This window comes from Pinus tabuliformis, chromosome 9 (assembly GCF_031772625.1).
Source record: "Pinus tabuliformis cultivar Carrire ecotype Pingquan chromosome 9, CPIR1, whole genome shotgun sequence".
NCBI lineage: Eukaryota > Viridiplantae > Streptophyta > Pinopsida > Pinales > Pinaceae > Pinus > Pinus tabuliformis.
The window spans coordinates 425,823,335-425,843,330 of NC_142307.1; the positions used below are offsets into that span (position 1 = coordinate 425,823,335).

General features: G+C 33.9%; 1 protein-coding gene across 1 annotated transcript in view; it reads right to left on the minus strand.

Annotated features, from left to right (window-relative positions):
• The window catches only part of LOC149148967 (protein NRT1/ PTR FAMILY 8.1-like), an 88,787-nt gene extending 73,710 nt beyond the window's left edge, over positions 1 to 15,077 (minus strand). Inside the window, exon 1 of the mRNA XM_089438232.1 lies at positions 14,928 to 15,077. Within this exon, the coding sequence (XP_089294358.1) occupies positions 14,928 to 15,017 (90 nt within the window). The 5' untranslated portion in view covers positions 15,018 to 15,077. The remainder of the gene's footprint in view (positions 1 to 14,927) is intronic.
• Positions 15,078 to 19,996: the final 4,919 nt, after the last annotated feature.

Below are 19,996 nucleotides of genomic sequence, written 5' to 3' on the forward strand. Positions count from 1 at the left end.
GGATTGCTCTTGTAAAGATGCGGCCACCCCGATGTTTCGTGTCCACAGGAGTCGAGCACAGTGATGAGCGCCATGACTAGTGGTCGGCTAAGGCAATCAACGAAATTATTGGTGTTTCCCATCTTATATTTAATGTTCAAATGGAACTGTTGCAAATAGGTGGACCATTTCTAATGGCGATCGTTCTGCAACTTCCCTTGTGTCTGTATGAACTGTAGAGGTTGGTGGTCTGTGTGGATGACCATTTCCTTCCCCAGAATGTAATGCTTCCATTGACGACAGGCCTACACAATAGAATACATTTCTTTGTCGTAAGTGGGGTACTTTCGGACTATGTCTGAAAGTGTCTCACTATGGTAAGCCATTGGATGCCCATGTTGAGTAAGAACCGCACCAATAGCATAGTCAGAGGCATCTGTCTCAATCTCAAATGGTTGTTGTAGGTCTGGTAATGTGATCACTGGTGCAGAACATAGGTGATTATTTAACTCAGAGAACACTTATTGTTGGGCTTCCAACCAAAAAAAAATTGCTTTCACTCTGCCCTTGGTGACTTGACTTAAAGCCCAAGTGATATGAGAGAACCCCAACATGAACCTACGGTAGAAATTGGCAAGACCCAGAAAGTTGTGGAGCTCTGTTAGAGTGGTTGGGGTTGGCCAATCCCGAATGACTTGTATCTTGGATGGGTCCATGTGTACACCCTGGTCATCAATGATGTACCCTAGATATTAAACCTGGATCAAGCCAAAGGTGCATTTCTCCAAGTTAGCACACAACTTGTGTTGGCACAGGGTTTGAAGGACTTGTCGAATATGGTGGAGGTGCTCTTCCTAACTCTGGCTGAAGATCAAGATGTCATCTAAATACACCACCACAAATGCATTGGTGAAGGGTCGCAAGATGTCATCCATCAGTCTCGTGAAAGTTGCACGGGCGTTCGTCAATCTGAACGGCATGACCAACCATTCGAAAAGGCTATACTTGGATTTGAAGGTGGTCTTCCACACATCGGAGGGTTCGATAGGCAACTGGTGATAATCTGACTTCAAGTCAATCTTGATTATATATTTGGCCCTCTTGAGCTGGTCCAGAAGGTCATCAATTCGCAGGATTGGATACCTATTCCAGATAGTGATCTTGTTCAACGCCCAATATTCAATACAGAGCCTCCAGGTCGCATCCTTCTTTTGTACCAATACAATCGGGCTCCCATAAGGTGTGAGCGTAGCTTGATGTGCTCTTTCTGCAATAGTTCCAGAATCTGCCTCTTGATCTCATCGTTCTCCAGAACATAGTGTTGATAGATCGGTCCATTGGGGAACGACGTGCCCAGGGTCAGATCGATGGAGGGCTTGACCTGACAGTGCAGAGGTACCCCTGTGGGCGAGGTGAAAATATCCCTGTACTCCTCCATGACCTTGTCCATCTGTTGCTGCTATGTAGAGGAGCCCTACCTGGAAGTCGTGGCCACTACTTTCTTCTTGCTCTAGGGGCGAATCATAAGGAAAACAAATTTCCTGGTCTGGGAAATGATCTTACTGCATTTCTTTGCAATGATTAAAGAGATGGCGGTAGGTGGGGCTACCTTTGGGATCCTGTACAACTTATTAGCCAAAGTAATAATCATCAAGCGAGGTCTAGACTCATATACAGCATGTCGCTTCCACAAGTATGGTTATCCTAACAATACATCATAAACTTCAAGAGGAGCAACGTCACACAATACCTCATCTGTGAAGGGTTTGATGTTGTAGGGAAGGCGACACTGCTGGGTCACGTGAAGATCTCGTCCTTGGTGAAGCCACCCGATGGTGTACGACTATGGATGTGTTGTAAACTTTAGGCCCAGTCGCTTCACAACCTCTGCTAAAATGAGGTTCTTTTGGCTCCTGCTGTCAACAATGAACTGCAACAGAGAACCCTTCAACCACATTTGTGAGTGGAAGAGGCATTCCCCCTCCTCTAGATCTTTAGGCTCAATCTTATATCTTAGTGGTGGCCACGGTGGCACCGGGCTCCGCATCAATGATTTGCTTCCCTTTGTCAATTCCCTTATCGGGTTCTGATTCGGCGTCGGAACCTGCGTCTGATTCGAAATCCTTTAGCTTGGCCACGAGTGACTGCTTGGCTTGACACTCACTTGTATTGTGAGTGGAGCTCTTGTGGAACTCACACCATTTTCCTGTGTCCTTCTTGGTCTTCAGGGTGTTGTTCTTTGCTTGCAGCTTCAGCGGGTTGTCTTGGGTAGCCCTGCCTTGGATTGGTCCTTTGTTCTATGGTTTGGGGGCGCTTTTTCCTTGCCTTGGATTCATAGATCCAAAGTCCCACTTCTTCTGTTTAAACTTCTGCTTAATCTTGACAGCGTACCGATATGTCGTGCCAAGCGAGGAAATGTCTAGGAACTCCATCTCATCCTGGATGTACTTGTGTAGACAGCCACAGTACTTGAGCACCAAATTCCGCTTAGTATCCTTGATACCCAGCTTCGTGCAAAGGGTATGGAAAGTATTTGTGAACTCTGGCACATCTTGGTCCCTTCCCTGCCATAGCATGGTCCACTTTATGTATTTGTCTTCATAGCTCCTGACAGGGTAATATTGTTCCTTGATGGCATCTCAAAAAGAATTCCAAGTGGGTGCGGCTAAAAACAACAAGGGTTCACTCTCGTCCTTTTGTTCACAGTGGGTTTTCCACCAGTCCTTGACGTGTGGGGTGGCTTTAAGAAGTTCAAAATAATATTTTCCCAATTGGAAAAGTCATGAACTGAAAAATATCATTCCAATAGATTTAACCATTTATCTACGATGCCTACATCTATCAGGGCTTCGAATATGGGAATATTCGAAGTTAAATTGTACCTTAAAAGGAGTGACACCTCCAGAATGGCTGCTAGATGAAGATGCATCACTTGTGGGTAGCTGTCGAAGGTTCTGGGCAAAGTTATCCATCATTACATCCCTTTGTTGCTCGAGGGCTTCCTCGAGAAACATGTTGAAAGGATCTCCTGCCCCCTTGTCTTTCTTTTCTTCTGCCATGGGAGTTCGTCAGGTTTTGCGAGGTTGTCTTGCAATGGTTCAACCAGAGCAAACCCTAACTCCTTATACCCTAACCTCATTGGGGACATGCAAAGAAAAGAAGAGAAAGAGCAGACTACTCTGATACCACTGATCCAAACTTAAACAGGAATGCAACAACTTACAAATATAATCATAAACACAGAGATGCAACAAAAAAACACTTCATTTCATTAATAGAAAAATATTGAACTATGCTTACAAAAAGAATGGAAATAAGATAGCTCAGGTGATGGTAGCTTATCTCTGAGAAGAGATGTGGCGGCTACATGCCTCTAAACTTGTGTTACAATGAGGCTCAAGGGCCTATTTATTATTGGAAAACATGAGAAAACCCTAAACAACCAAAACCCTAACCCCGGGAGATGTAATACCAAGAGTTTGTGGGCCCCATTGGGGTTCGTTGAGTAGCCAACTTCCCGGGGTCATAACTTGGTCATATTATCTTCTTTTGGCGCGTATGATACCTTGTTGGAAATGTATCTCTGAGTACTATAAGTTTTGCTACAGGCCCCTGCCTATGGTTACGGGCCTGCCACAGACCCTTAAAAAATGCCGTTTAGAGAGTCAAAACTACTCCAGAAGTTCAAGACCCGAAAAATTGCTAAAACTAGTAAATGCTGAAATGAACAAGGATACATATGAAATTGACTGGAGGTCTAGGTGGAATAGGCGGGTGGCCACCAATATCCACCTGGATCATTTCAAGAATCTCTTCTCCAAGTTTTATTGAGTGTTGGTTCAAATCTTTAGTTTGCAATGTTGATTGAAGTCTAAAACCAAGAGATGATGAGTGAATGGTGAAAGAAGAGTAAAACATGTTTCTCTTCAAATAAGTGATAACTCAAACCTTAGAATAGCTTGAACTTTAAGCAAAACAACTTTTATCAATTTTTATATATGCGAATAGTTGACTTCGTAGTGAATATGTAATGGTTCACTAGCCTAGCCATTTCAAGAATTATTCAAAAGAAGAAATCTTAAGCTAACAACAACTGGTATTTATGTCAGCCTGAGAATTATTTTGGATTTCTTCTCTTCATATGATGCTTCAATAAACCTATGTTCTTCAATGTTCAAATTTCTTCTCATGCTTCAAGAATTTTTATGACAGATGGAGGCCGATGCCAATATATTTGTTACCCAATTTCTCGAATTATTCTTAGTGGTGGGAAGCTTGGTGGAAGGAGCAATGGTAGGACGAGAAAGATTGAGAAGCTAAAGGATGTGAAATTTTATGCAACATATCGAGTGGTCGATAAAAATAAATACAATGTTGATTGATCAATCTGATTCAAACAGTAGCAGTCGTCGATGCAGAGGATTTCCCAGGGTTATACATATACCACACCAAAAAAGTAATCCACATATACTCTCATCTGTAGTTTTGTTTGAGGGTAAAAAAACTTGTTGTGGAAAATATGTTTATGCAAATTGTAGATTTTGAGAATATTGTAAAATTTGATAATTAGGGATGGGTCAAACAATTGATAATTAACTTCTCTCATTCAAGAAATATTCCGAAATATACAATCTACATAAATTCAACAGCTTAGCCCTGTAAAAATCAGTGAAATAGCTTAACAACCTCACAAAAGCCTCAGTTTGAATCCCTAGGTCGAAAAGGAAGAATCAAAAGATGGAAGATAATTTCTCCTTCTCCCAACTTCGATACAAAGTTCTATCCGTGTGGACAAGCAATGAGGAAGAAATGGAAGCTAGTTATAATTACGAGGTAAGTAGCAAATACCCAGGCTATACATTGAGTTTAAACTATTAGCTCTTAGTTGAGGCCAATTCAAGTGTGGTTGACATATTCTCCAAGGAGTTTTCAAAAGAGATAGAGTTGAGAATGTAAAGAGTCGAGGCTTATTTACAATCTCACTAAATTGTGTATTAGAGATGCTTGATTTGCATCTGTGTAAAGTGGGAAAACGCTATACACATATGGAAATACATAACAAATGACATGTCTAGATAAAATGAATATGAATACACATGAAGATCACCTAGGCTACAAAAGAAGAAACGCAGAGTCAGATAAATGACCGTGGTTATTAAGAATGACAACAATTAAAAGTATTGTTAAAATATAATTATTTTAGTAAATATAGTTTTACCGTTTAGGGAGTTGTGTAACTATAGGGAACTATGTAACGGAGTCTTTGTATTTAAATGTTGATTTCCCGAGAGGCTTGATGTAACATTGGAGGGTCATTCTTGACTTTGGAGTAATTAGAATTCTAATCCTTTGCCCTGTGGAGGTTTATTTGACACACTGTCATGGTTTTACCACTTAAATTCCTGTTTTAATTTGTATGATTCAGTTTCTATTATTTATAGATTTCTTCCTCAATTAAATGGGCTCAAAATACCAACAGTGATGATTGTTCATAGAGCGGACACATAGTATTAAGTGCTAGGGTTTTGGATTTCCTGATTCAGATTCTATTCTTTATGTATTTCTTCCTCAATTAAATGTTAATGGGCTCAAAATACCAATAGTGATGACCGTTCATAGAGCAGACACATAGTATCAAGTGCTAGGGTTTTGGATTGCAAAGAAACAACAGGAAAAGTGTTGAATACAACTTAAAAGTTTAGAATGGTATACAACTTAAAACTTTAGAATAGTATCAAGTGCTAGGGTTTTGGATTGCAAAGAAACAACCAAAAAAGTGTTGAATACAACTTAAAAGTTCATAATGGTATACAGTTAAAAGTTCATAATAGTATCAAGTGCTAGGGTTTTGGATTGCAAAAAAACAACCTGAAAAGTGTTGAATACAACTTAAAAATTTAAAATAATCTACAACTTAAAAATTCAAAATGAGAAAACGCCTAAATGTAATAGAACTAATAAACTTTACCACTATTAAAACACACAAAAATTTAAAAGAAATTTCATATTCTAATAAGTATCTTGAATTGCCCACGGGGCTTTGGATTGACGGTGAATGGGTGCATTGTTAAGGCACTCCTTATGATAGGTCACTGGTTCAAATCCCCCGTTAGTGCTTACTTACCAGAAAATTTTTATCGTAAATTCACTTGTGAATATTTCAAATTTACATAATCACCCAAAATTACTTTACCCAAAACAATTTTAAAAGCATAATTCTTGTCTGATCTTATAAATTGGTTTGGAATATCTCCTCAAAAAACCAAAATCTTACAATATTCATAAATAATTGTTCGTCAAATTTCCAAACCAGTTATGAATATCTCATATAATACGCTAAGTAAATGTGAATTGAGTAGCTTTAGTAAAGGTTTGAGATTTTATATTAAGAATTCATAGTTGTGTTGAGTATGAGTAACCAATGTTATGGAAGTCACTATTAGAGTGACAACAATGATAGCCTTCTTGACAAGCAATTAAAGAAGCGATGGGGCACGGGCATGGTGTGTCAGGCAGGTAAAGTGCCAAACAAGCGAAAAAGCAGTGGAGTGGTTGAAAAGTTTTTAAGCTTATGTTATAGGACATCATTCCGTTTTCTAAAAAAATATGAATGAAATATATACTTTTTAACCTAACAAAATAAAAGAACAATGTTGAGGAGTTGTATCTAAAAAACACCAAATAAGAACTCAAGTGTAAAATGTGAATCAAATCATAAAAAAATAAATTAAAATAACTTTAAATACAAAATTTTAAGAAAACATTAATTAAATTGGCCATATGGAAAAAGGGTAAAGGGATAAATACCCAGTTAAAGTGATATGGATCCCTATATACCTGTGTGTTGGGCAAGTATAATGATCATATTCAAGTATTAAAATCTGTATCCAATGGATAATAGGGTAAGAATTTGAATAGTTGTTAATATACATTATATACATATATAATTTTGGATGTGAAAAATATGTTAGATAATATTATGTTAAATACATTTTATATATGAGCTTAGAGTGTTAGTTGAATTGGGAAAAACTAGTAATTTAAGTTAACAAAAAAATATATATTTGATATATTGATCCAATTTTGTTAGTATCAATTCAAGGTTCAAAATTCACGGTAATCTAGAGGAGATATTAAAAATTTTGGCCATGTGAAGAGTTGGTGTGAGGTGATATTCCCAATGATTTTGATAGTTTAGATATCCATCGAGTAAGGTCCCCAAATGATTTTGATGGTTTAGATACCCACTAATCTCGGAAATGAAAAACACACTAAAAAAATCATATAATATGATAATAATATAATAATAAATATAATATTGCGCTAAAAAATTAAAGAGACAAAGTGTCCATTCTCAACATATGAAACTTATTTATACCATAAAAATAATAATAAAAGTTGTTGGGAATATTTATATTTAATATGTATCCAATGCATTGTACATAAAGAGATTATACAAATATCATTAATAATCATATTCAATATATTTGATAGGTGATCACATTCATTGTATTTAATGATGTATACATCAATTATTATATATATATGAAGTTTAAGATTACTTCTTGAAAACCATATTATGTTAACCATATACCATATAGAAATTTTCAATGTGTACTTTACATACACTATGTCACATTGACAGATAAAATAAGGATAAGTTGGTGCCAATGCTTATATTTTATAAAAATGTACTCTACATTATATTGAATGTCTCTGATATATGTCATTGATGAGAAATGGATCGAGGTTGTAAGCTTTATTATCTAAAGTAATTTGGTAATTAAGGAATAATAGCAATTATACAAAAAAAGAAGGTTAATAATTATACAAAATATGTAGTAGTTTAGAAGATTCATTATCTAAGGTAATTTGGCGGTAAGGAAGGTTAATTATTATATAAAAAAAACACCTTAGTGGCAACTCAGTTGGCAATGGTAGTGTAAACAAAGTATTATGTGCGAGGAGGTCTAGTGTTCAAATCCCCCGACTTACATATGCCTAGAAGGGGCATATGTACTCACCTAGAGTTTATAGTGGTGGTGGTTGGAATCAACCCCATATCAGGCGAGTATGAGATTGGCCCAGTCGTCGATTCCTCTAATATAATAATAATAACACAAAAAAAGGAAGAATATTAATTATACAAAAACAGAAAGTGGTGGTTGTAAGATCCATTATCTAAGGTAATTTGGCAATTGTGAGTGAATAGTGGGAGTGTAAATGAGAAGGATATATAATCAAACTTACGGATTCACTGCAAATATTAGTTTTCTTTGTCTAAAAGAGAGTATAATAACTCTATTACTACCACTGCGTGATGCATTTCTAAGCCCAAAGATCAATAGTTGTCACCTTGGAGCCACTGCACTTTTATATGAGGTTTCTAAATTAATTTATTTGAGTTTGATAGATAGTTGGATGTTTTTCTCTTTACCCAAGTTGTAGCCCTCTCATTTGAGCATTGCTTTTACATGTTGGGTAGATTTGAGGTCAACGTTGGCTTTCCAAGAGGTCATACACATCCTCTAAGCTATTTACATCCCATGCACAAAGATCATACAATCACAATATGGGTTGTACATAGTTGAGGGAGGGTGTCTCTTACCTAGCAGAGCTAATCCAAAAAGTTAGTTGTGACATTTTGTTCTTCCATTATGTGTTGTTTGTCTAGCTAGATATGGTCATTGAATGGATTAATAAATGATTAAAATTAGATATGGCCATTGAATGGCTTAATAAATGATTAAAATCACTAACGCTTTCTTTCAATTTGGTTGCCACCTCTTTGTCGTATGTGAATTTCATATAGCCACATGTTAGATCAACATGTTATATCACTTAGCAATATTATTGCACACTCTTATATTTATTCACCCACAACTCAATTATCAGCATTGGCCATGCTTGCATGGTGAACATAATATGATTTATCCATGATTAAATCATTGGTTTATTTAACTAGTGGCTACAATGATAACAAATCTTGAATTGCTTGAGTTATTAGTGTCAAGCTTAGCCATAACTAAGTTTTTGCTTGTAATTCCATATTCCCCTATCCACATGCAATGCTACAAGCAACAAACACATTATAATCATTGGGCATTCTTCCTCATAAACACAATAGTCCTTTACTCGCTACAATGCTAGAGCCCCTTTGTTAATTAAATAATTCATTTGCATTGGGTTTACAACTATGTATTTGATTTTATTGAAGCTATGTACTTGCGCTGGAAGTTATAGTCATACCATAGTCATATAGAGGGGATTTCTATTATTAATATATATCTACATACACTCGCAGATATTAATGTCTGTGAAGACATTATTATAAGGTTATAATTATTAGGGAAAGCATTATTACGAAGTTATAGTCATAAGGGAAAGACACTATATGCATGAGCATTGTTAGTATTAAAATTTGAGTTGAAGTCTCAATATATGTGTATGTTTTCAGAATGCATTCTTCTGTGATTCATAATGTTATGAGAGAATGCTTCTGGTAAATCATATTGTAATTTTTGTTGTCAACGCCTTTAGAACCACTAAGCCGATTCATCATCCAGACTTAATGGTTCGAAAGGTGTCAACAACAAAAATTTCAATGTAATTTACAGAAAATATTCTCCCATAATATATTTATGTTATTTGTAATTAAAAAATCATTGAATTAACTTACTAGTTGTATCTAAATTTACATAATAAAACCATCTTAAAAGAAGTAACAAAAATATATATATATATGAGACTGGACAATACATATGGACAGACAAGTTCAGAATTGGAATTATGTGTGTAAATATGAAATATAAAACACTATCAAAAACATAATAAGCATTATGTCAATATAGCTATCCTTATTCAGAAAATATTTCAGGATTTGAAGGACGAGATAGGTCAGCTTTTTCGCTTCATAATTCTGGTACAATTTTAGAATATTCTCAGAATTCTTAGTTCACCATATTGGTATAAGTGAAAACAAATTTGGTAAAATTCTAGAATATTCTCAGAATTCTTAATTAAAATTAGTTCACCATATTGGTATAAGTGAAAACAAATTGGTCTTTCGTTAAGTGTTGAGGAATGCCCTTTCAAATTGTGCATTGTTATCTTAAAAGCTTATTCAATTAGTAAAAGCTTATTGTGCTTGTTATATAAATTTTCAAAGATTGAACTTTTAGGGGTAATTGAATAGAGTTTATTTGGGATTTCTCAACTATCATTGGCCTGGCCTCTATCATCACAATAGATAAGCCAGAGAAGTACCTAAGTCTTGAATCCACAGAGCCAAAAAACTACTATAACAACTTAATCCCTGTTTTGACATAGCAAGACCAGAGAACCTAAGTCTTGAATCCACAGAGCCAAAAAACTACTATAAAAACTTAATCCCTGTTTTGACAGAGCAAGACCAGAGACCAAATTGTTAAATTCCCAAAAACAAAATCCATATTGGTGAAACAACTGAACTATAATACCCTGATACCCGCTCAAAAGCCGTGTTGGTGAAACGACTGGACTACATTACCCTAATACCCTTTATAGTTGTATTATTAATTTAAAAACTTAATTATATTGTTATCACAATTTATGACAGGAAATCTGATTACATGAAAAATATGATGGGGGTAGAACTGTATCTCTACAAAGCCAATTTAACAAAAATATAGACACACAGAACGTTTCTTCACACACATCTGCTTTCAACATTCAGTCATGCTCATATAATATATTGGTTTAATTATTATTATAAAACAGACCAGCATGGCATCAAAATCTGTTCCAAAGGAAAGTGAAGAAAAAACCCAGAGAATGCAATGGAATTACAGAGAATTAATTGCTTGCGAACAATGCAGGCAAATTGGTTAGAAGGAAATGTACCTGGGCAGCCTGCGCGGTATTCATAATCTGGATTCGGTACTCATTTACTGTATCTTCCCAATTGATAAGTCGAGGTTGAATCTTGGGAGTAGACATGGGTTCGATTGAATTGGATCCAACCCCAACCACTGCGCTACTCCCTCAATCACTTTTATTCTCAGGCCGCATTTGTTTTATATATATCACCCGATCGTGTCGCAGCTATTTGTGCAATGCCGCTCAAATTCAGGTTTAGTTCGTCTTAATTGAACGCCAAAGCCAGCTCAGCACGCCATACGGTTTTGACCCGCCAGCGCACTCACCTGCCACGCTGTCCACACGTGGCGTGTCTTAAACTAGGAATTCTTGAAGGAGGAGGGCAGACTGCCAGCCCAGCAATGGCGAGGAACCTTAGATTTTGGGGTTTATGGGTTTGTCACGTTGGAAAAGAAACGGGTGGTGGTGCGGACAAATAGGCGGATTTCTTTGGTAGATCCCGCTGTTATGGCTAATTTTATTGGGTGGAGGGCTTAAAAAAAAAGGTTGAATTTGGAGTAAATTTCCGTATGATAAAAGTTAATGGGAAAAGGCTTCGCAAATTTAGTATTTTTTTATTTATGTGTAAAGTTGTTTTGAAGTGTGTTTTATGACTTTAGGAGTAGTGATTCAAGGGTATCTAAGTCATCAAAATTACCACGTATTACACTTTCCCTTAGTCACACCCATTTTAAGTTGACTCAATTTTTTAGCATGACAGAATCACCTTGTGAGGTTTGATCTTGGGTCTTAATAATCAAAACATTTAATTTTAAAAGCTTGAAAATAAATAAAAATAAGAAATGGTCAAACTTAAATAAAAATATTTAGATCAAACCTAAATAATCATGTTAGTGTTTTGATTATTTCGGTTTGATCTAAATATTTTTGTTGAATTGAGGCTTTTGTGATCCATATCAATTTTATGAGAGATTTTTCGGCGTAAATCACATGAAATTTCATTTGTCGACACGTTTAGAACCCACCAGTGTGGTTCATCGTCAGGACAAGTTGAAGAATCAGATCCATTTCATGTGATTTACGCCGAAGAATCTCTAAATATTTTTATTTTCCATTTCTTATTTTTATTATATTATATTATATTATTATATTGATTGTTTTATTGTTTTGATTATTTAAGCTTGACCTAAATATTATTTTTATTTTTATATATTTATTTTAGTAATTTTTTTGATTAATTATTTTCTTTAATTCAATATTCACAACTATATTCTAACAATAAATTTTTTTTATAAAAATATTAGACAAAATTCTGATGATGTAATTTTTATCAATTTTATTTTTATTTTTTATTTTTCATATAAATAGTTATTTAAATAGATTTTATATAAATACTTATTTATTTTTGTATATAAATAATTATTTAAAACTTATTAATCTTTTAAATATGTTAATTTCTTTCTCTAGTTTAAATTAGTTAAAAGATAAAGTGTACTAATCCTATGTGCCATCTTGACTAGCTCTATGTGTCACATGTGAGACAATGTATCACTCAAAGATAAGCTTGATATAGTTATTTCAGTGAAATTTTCCTTTTGATTAATTATTTTCCTTAATTCAATATTAACAACTATATTCTAACAATTACTTTTTTTATATTAAAATATCAAATAAAACTCTAATAATGTAAATTTTAACCCAAAAAAATAAAATCTTACTTTTCATATAAATAGTTGTTTAAATAAATTTTATATAAATACTTATTTATTTATATAAAAATAAATAATTGTTTAAAAATTATTATTATTTTAAATAATTATTTAAATAAATTTTATATAAATACTTATTTATTTTTATATATAAATAATTATTTAAAATTTATTAGTATTTTAAAGATATTAATTTCCTTTTTCATATTTCTTTGAATTTAAATTAGTTAAAGATAAAGTATACTAATCCTGTGTCATCTCAATTAGTCAATCTTTCCCAACTCTGTGTGCCACATGAGGCAATAGTAATGGTATCACTATAAGATAAACTTGACATAGATATCTATCCACCCATTAAAAAAACAAAAAATATATTAATTTCAATAACAATATGATTGAATCACATAATATGAGTAACATAAATTTTAATAACTAATTATTTAAAATAATAAAAAAAATATTATAACAACTAATTTTAAAAATAATAATTATTTATTAAATAATAATTATTTTTATTTTTATAAATATTAAGTACTAATTATATTAGTTAATTTTATTTTTATAAAAATTAAAAATTTATTTAATATTAAAAATAATTAACACGGAATTGAAAGGAGACATTATCAGTTAGCTAATTTACTCAGGAAAATTGGAAATGAGATTTATGTGGAATATTTTTAAAATTACAAAAATATAAGTTATTTTATTTAATTAAAAATTATTTGTAATATAACTTATTTTAATGAATATATTATAAAAATAGAGTTAAATTTTAATATTAAATCTGAATATAAATATAAATGTGATATTAAAATATTATATATTATATTTATTTTCTAAAACTAATTTATGTATTATAATTTATTTAATACTAAAAAATATGAGATTTTTTTGAAAGTGGGTGATCGAAGGAGGGAGAAGATGAAAGCACGACACCAAAAATATTGGGTTATTTGATTATCCCGATTTTTTTTTAATATAATATATTAAGAAATAATATAGACACTTCACATCTAATGAATTATAGATTGAAAAATGTAATAGACATTAATTGGTGTTTACATTCAATGTATCTTGTATATATATATTGAGAATCATACGAACATTCATTAATGACCATATTCAATACATCTTACTTAATATACATTAAGTTTCCAAAAGCATTATATTAAAAATAATATAGGTATTTCTCATTTATCCATTATATATTGAAAAATGTAATGAGTTAGTGTTCATATTCAATATATCTTGTATAGAAACAATGAAGAATCACATGAACATTTATTAATGACCATATTCAATGTATCTAACACATTATTATACATTAAAAAGTTTTATTAATTATTAATGACCATATTCAATGTATCTAACACATTATTATACATTAAAAAGTTTTATGAGAATTAATAAATGTCCATATTCAATATATCCAATGTATTATACATTAAGATATGATATTATCTTGCAAAAGATGCACACTAACTCTATTAATGTCTGCATTATACCCCTCATGGGGATGAAGGCTTTCACCCTATCCCGTCATGCACACATAAAAATTCATTAAAAAAAATTAACATAAAACTTGAAATATATGCAAAAGAATCATTTTCAATTTATAAGCACAAAACTATTATAACAATATTGAGATAATCTTAATAATTAATACAATAATATTCATAAACACACAACCATTACATCAATATTTCTCATATAAAAATTAAAACTAGATATGAAAAATAACTAACACTTTATCTAACCACCCATAACAATTCCAATTTTATACTCATAAAAACCCTAATAATGAAACCTTAGATGGTTCAAATTACGGATACTTAACAAGAAAGAAGAAAAAAAACAGTTCAGATGGTTTTGAACTAACTAAAAAAATCATACATCAGGAAATTAAAAAAAACAGGAGGATAAGGGATGAAATTTGAGTCAGGAAAGAAGTAAAAATGATCAAACACTCTCTCCATTTTTTAATCACTCCAGTTTTAGCTTTAATGGAAACAAAACATTTGCCATTCCTGTTAAAAAAAAACTTTGAGTATGAAAAGTCCAGAGCATATCGATTTGTTCAGAACTTATAAAAATCGCCATGGGAGAACCATTTTCTCAAAAAATATGAACCAGCAGAGCGGTTTGCTTACATTTATGTGCTTTCAAAGTTAAAAATTCATTCATGCTCATATATATAAAGTTCATAATGAAAAAGTATGAACCAGCAGAGTGCTTTGCTTTCAACATTCATTCATTGTCATATATATAACTCACTGTCATAACAACCAGCATAACATATAACCAGAAAAATACCCATATTCATCAGAATTACAGAGAGTTAATTCCAGGGAATGCAAGCAAATTCATTGAACAGAAACCTACCTGGTCATCAAGCGCTATATCCTCCATTGGGTTGCCATTCCCTGCATCTTTCGAGATGAGGCCTGTACGTTGAGTTGCAGAGGCAGCCATGGATTCAATTCTGCGCAACTCGCTAAACTGCCCTTTGAATCTCTCAGTCTCAATCTCTGTTTATATATAAAGGTGGGCAGCTAAGCTGTGTGCGTGAGGTGGGCCAATTGAGGTTTAGTTCATCCTCCTTGAAAACCCACTCAGTACGCCATGAGTTTTGACCCGCCACCGCAATCATCTGCCATGATGTTGACACGCGCCGTGCTTGAAGCTTTGGCAGTAGATTCTTGAAAGGGGAGCGGATCGCCAGCTCAGCAATCGCGAGGCATCTTTGGGGTTTGACTTCAGTTGTTTCGTTCCTTTGGGAAAAATGTGGGCGGTGATGTTGACAAATAGGCGGGACCTTTTTGGTAAACTTTGCCACGTCAATTCAATGATATTGAACTGAAATTAAATTATATATTAATAGAAGTGGCAATTAAAGGTCAATTACACTCGAAAAATAGTAACACGATAAAATGTTTTATGAAATATCAAAAATATAGGTTTGAAAACTTCTTTTGGAAGTATCATATAATAATTATTTTATTTGGTTTCAATGTGTGGAATTCACTATTGGGGTTCATCATAAGGATACGTGGATTTAGATTTATGGTGAATGTTAAGGTATTTTTCAGGTGGTATTTTTCAGGTTATATGTTTAATTTTTTTTGTGGGTGATTGTGTTATGTGATTATTGCAAAAGAAAATTTTAATCATTATAAATCACATAAGCTTGATTTCACAAAAGAAAAATAGGTATTAAATGTTAAATGAAATATATATACTTGTGGGGTCTAGATTGAAGTTAGGTTAGGGTTAGTCTTTATGTTGGATGGAAGAAGTACTTATCAATACATAGTGGTTTTTATTCTTAACTCCTCTCCATGTGATTTGAACCTGTAAATAGATGGGAACTAAACCCTAAACAAACCAACTAATGTGTAATTCATGGATTAATTAGTATATATATTTTTATTTTGAAGTGTATAAGTATGATTTTTTTTTTGGTTTGTTAGTTTATATGAGTGCTAAGATGACTACATGACTAACTTGTGGCTTGAATAGCCCCCACCCATGGGGTATCTAAGCCGTTGGGATTAACATGACTGGATTTGTGCCTAGGGAGTCTCCAAGTAGTGACCTTCACATCAAGAAGTGTTCTAACAGAACACCCTCTCACCATCTACTCGAAACCCCATAAACAATATAAAACAAAATTAAAAATAAAAAAGTATTATTATTTAAAATTTTAACTATAAATCATTTTTAGCCTGAAATTTATTATTGTTTCTGAATTCAAGCTTCTCTGATCCATATTGAATTAAGAAAAAACTTTCGGTAGAAATCACATAGGAGAATTTTTGTCGACGTGTTTAGAACCATCGAGTGTGGTTCATCGTCAAGACAAGATGAAGAGGCGGATCACGGCACCAACTTAAACAGAGAGCAATATAGAGACCCTTAGTTTGAACAAGGGACAAATCTCTATCACTTTAGAAATGCCAGATCCGTATTCAACTTGGAAACCCTTAAGTGGGACCTTTCAAAATGATGAACTTTAACAGCAGTGGCCCTTCCATGCAGGGTAGTAATTTCTAAATTTAGGCTTATATGATCCATATTGAATTAAGAATAAACTTTCGGTAGAAATCACATAGGAGAATTTTTTCTGACGCGTTTTGAACCATCCAATATGGTTTATCGTCAGGACAAGACGAAGAGGTAGATCATGGCACCAACTTAAATAGAGAGCAATGTAGAGACCCTTAGTTTGAACAAGGGATGAATCTTTACATCGCTTTAAAAATGCCAGATTTGTCTTCAACTTGGAAACCCTTAAGCGAGATCGTTCAAAATGATGAACTTTAATAACAGTGGCCCTTCCGTGTAGGGTAGTAATTTTTGAATTCAGGCTTCTATAATCCATATTGAATTAAGGAAAAACTTTTGGTAGAAATCACATAGGAGAATTTTCGTTGACGCATTTCGAACCATCAAGTGTGGTTCATCATTAGGACATTATGAAGAGGGAGATCATGGCACTAACGTAAATAGAGAGCAATGTAGAGACCCTTAGTTCGAACAAGGGACGAATCTCTACATTGCATTAGAAATGCCAGATTTGTCTTTAACTTGGAAACCCTTTAGTGAGATCGTTCAAAATGATGAACTTTAATAACAATGGCCCATCCGTTTAGGGTAGTAATTTCTAAATTGAGGATTTTGTGATCCATACTGAATTAAGAAAAATCTTTTAGTAGAAATCACATAGGAAAATTTTTGTCAACGTGTTTCGAACCATCCAGTGTGGTTCAACGTCAGGACAAGATGAAGAAGCAGATCATCGCACCAACTTAAATAGAGAGCAATGTAGAAACCCTTAGTTCAAACAAGGAACAAATCTCTACATCACTTTAGAAATGCCAAATTTGTCTTCAACTTGGAAACGCTTAAGCGAGATGGTTCAAAATGATGAACTTTAACAGCAGTGGCCCTTCTATGTAGGGTTGTAATTTTTGAATTCAGATTTCTGTGATCCATATTGAATTAAGAAAAAAAATTTGGAAGAAACAACATAGGAGAATTTTTGTCGACGTGTTTCAAACCATCCAATGTGGTTCATCGTCAAGACAAGATGAAGGGGCAGATCATGGCACCAACTTAAATAGAGAGTAATGTAGAGACCCTTAGTTTGAACAATGGGACAAATCTCTACATTGCTTTAGAAATTCCAAATTTGTCTTCAACTTGGAAACCCTTAAGCGAGATTGTTCAAAACGATGAACTTTAACAGCAGTGACCCTTCCGTGTAGGGTAGTAATTTCTAAATTCAGGCTTCTATGATACATATTGAATTAAGAAAAAACTTTGGGTAGAAATCACATAGGAGAATTTCGAACCATCGAGTGTGGTTCATCGTCAAGACAAGATGAAGAGGCAGATCATGGCACCAGCTTAAATATAGAACAATGTAGATACCCTTAGTTTGAACAAGAGACGAATCTCTACATCGCTTTAGAAATGCTAAATCTGCCTTCAATTTGGAAACTCTTAAGTGAGATTGTTCAAAATGATGAATTTTAACAATAGTGGCCCTTCCATGTAGGGTAGTAATTTCTGAATTCAGGCTTCTGTGATCCATATTGAATTAAGAAAAAAACTTTCGGTAGAAATCACATAGGAGAATTTTTTGCCGACGCGTTTCAAACCATCCAGTGTGGTTCATCGTCAGGACAAGATGAAGAGGAAAATCATGGCACCATATTAAATATCGAGCAATGTACAAACCCTTAGTTTGAACAAGGGATGAATCTCTACATCGCTTTAGAAATGCTATATATGTCTTCAACTTGGAAACCCTTAAGTGAGACCGTTCAAAATGATGAACTTTAACAACAGCGGCCCTTCCATGTACAGTAGTAATTGTTGAATTCAGGCTTCTATGATCCATATTGAATTAAGAAAAAACTTTCGGTAGAAATCATATAGGATGATTTTTGCCAATGCGTTTCGAACCATCTAGTGTGGTTCATCGTAGGATAAGATGAAGAGGCAGATCATGGAACCAACTTAAATAAAGAGCAATGTAGAGACCTTTAGTTCGAACAAGGGACTAATCTCTACATCGCTTTAGAAATTCCAGATATGTCTTCAACTTGGAAACCCTTAAGCGAGATTGTTCAAAATTATGAACTTTAACAGCAATGGCCCTTCCATGTAGGGTAGTAATTTCTGAATTCAAGCTTCTCTAATCCATATTGAATTAATTAAAAACTTTTGGTAGAAATCACATAGGAGAACTTTTGTCGACGCGTTTCGAACCATCGAGTGTGGTTCATCGTCAGGACAAGATGAAGAAGCAGATCATGGCACCAACTTAAATAGAGAGCAATGTAGAGACCCTTAATTTGAACAAGGGACAAATCTCTACATCGCTTTAGAAATGCCAGATCTATCTTCAACTTGAAAACCTTTAAGTGAGACCTTTCAAAATGATGAAATTTAACAGCAGTGGCCCTTCCTTGTAGGGTAGTAATTTATGAATTCAGGATTATATGATCCATATTGAATTAAGAAAAAAACTTTCTATAAAAATCACATAGGAAAATTTTTTCCGACACGTTTCAAACCATTCGGTGTGCTTCATCGTCAAGACAATATGAAGAGGTAGATCATGACACCAGCTTAAATATAGAGCAATGTAGAGACCCTTAGTTCGAACAAGGGACGAATCTCTACATCTCTTTAGAAATGTCAGATCTATCTTCAACTTGAAAACCCTTAATCGAGACTGTTCAAAATGATGAAATTTAACAGCAGTGGCCCTTCCATGTAGGGTAGTAATTTCTAGTTTCAGGATTTTGTGATCCATATTGAATTAAGAAAAAACTTTCGGTGGAAATCACATAGGAGAATTTTAACCAACGTGTTGCGAACCATCCAGTGTGGTTCATTTTCAGAACAAGATGAAGAGGCAGATCATAGCACTAGCTTAAATAGAGAGCAATGTAGAGACCCTTAGTTCGAACAAGGGACGAAGCTCTACATCACTTTAGAAATGCCAGATATGTCTTCAACTTGGAAACCCCTAAGCAAGATTGTTCAAAATGATGAACTTTAACAGTAGTAGCCCTTCTGTGTAGGGTAGTAATTTCTAAATTCACGCTTCTGTATATTGAATTAAGAAAAAACTTTTGGTAGAAATCACATAGGAGAATTTTTGTCGACGCGTTTCAAACCATCTAGTGTGGTTCATCGTTAGGACAAGATGAAGAGGCATATCATGGCACCAACTTAAATAGATAGCAATGCAGAGGCCCTTAGTTCGAAGAAGGGATGAATATGTACATCGCTTTATAAATACCAAATTTATCTTCAACTTGGAAACCCTTAAGCGAGACCGTTCAAAATGATGAACTTTAACAGCAGTGGCCCTTCCGTGTAGCATAGTAATTTCTGAATTCAGGATTTTGTGATCCACATTGAATTAAGAAAAA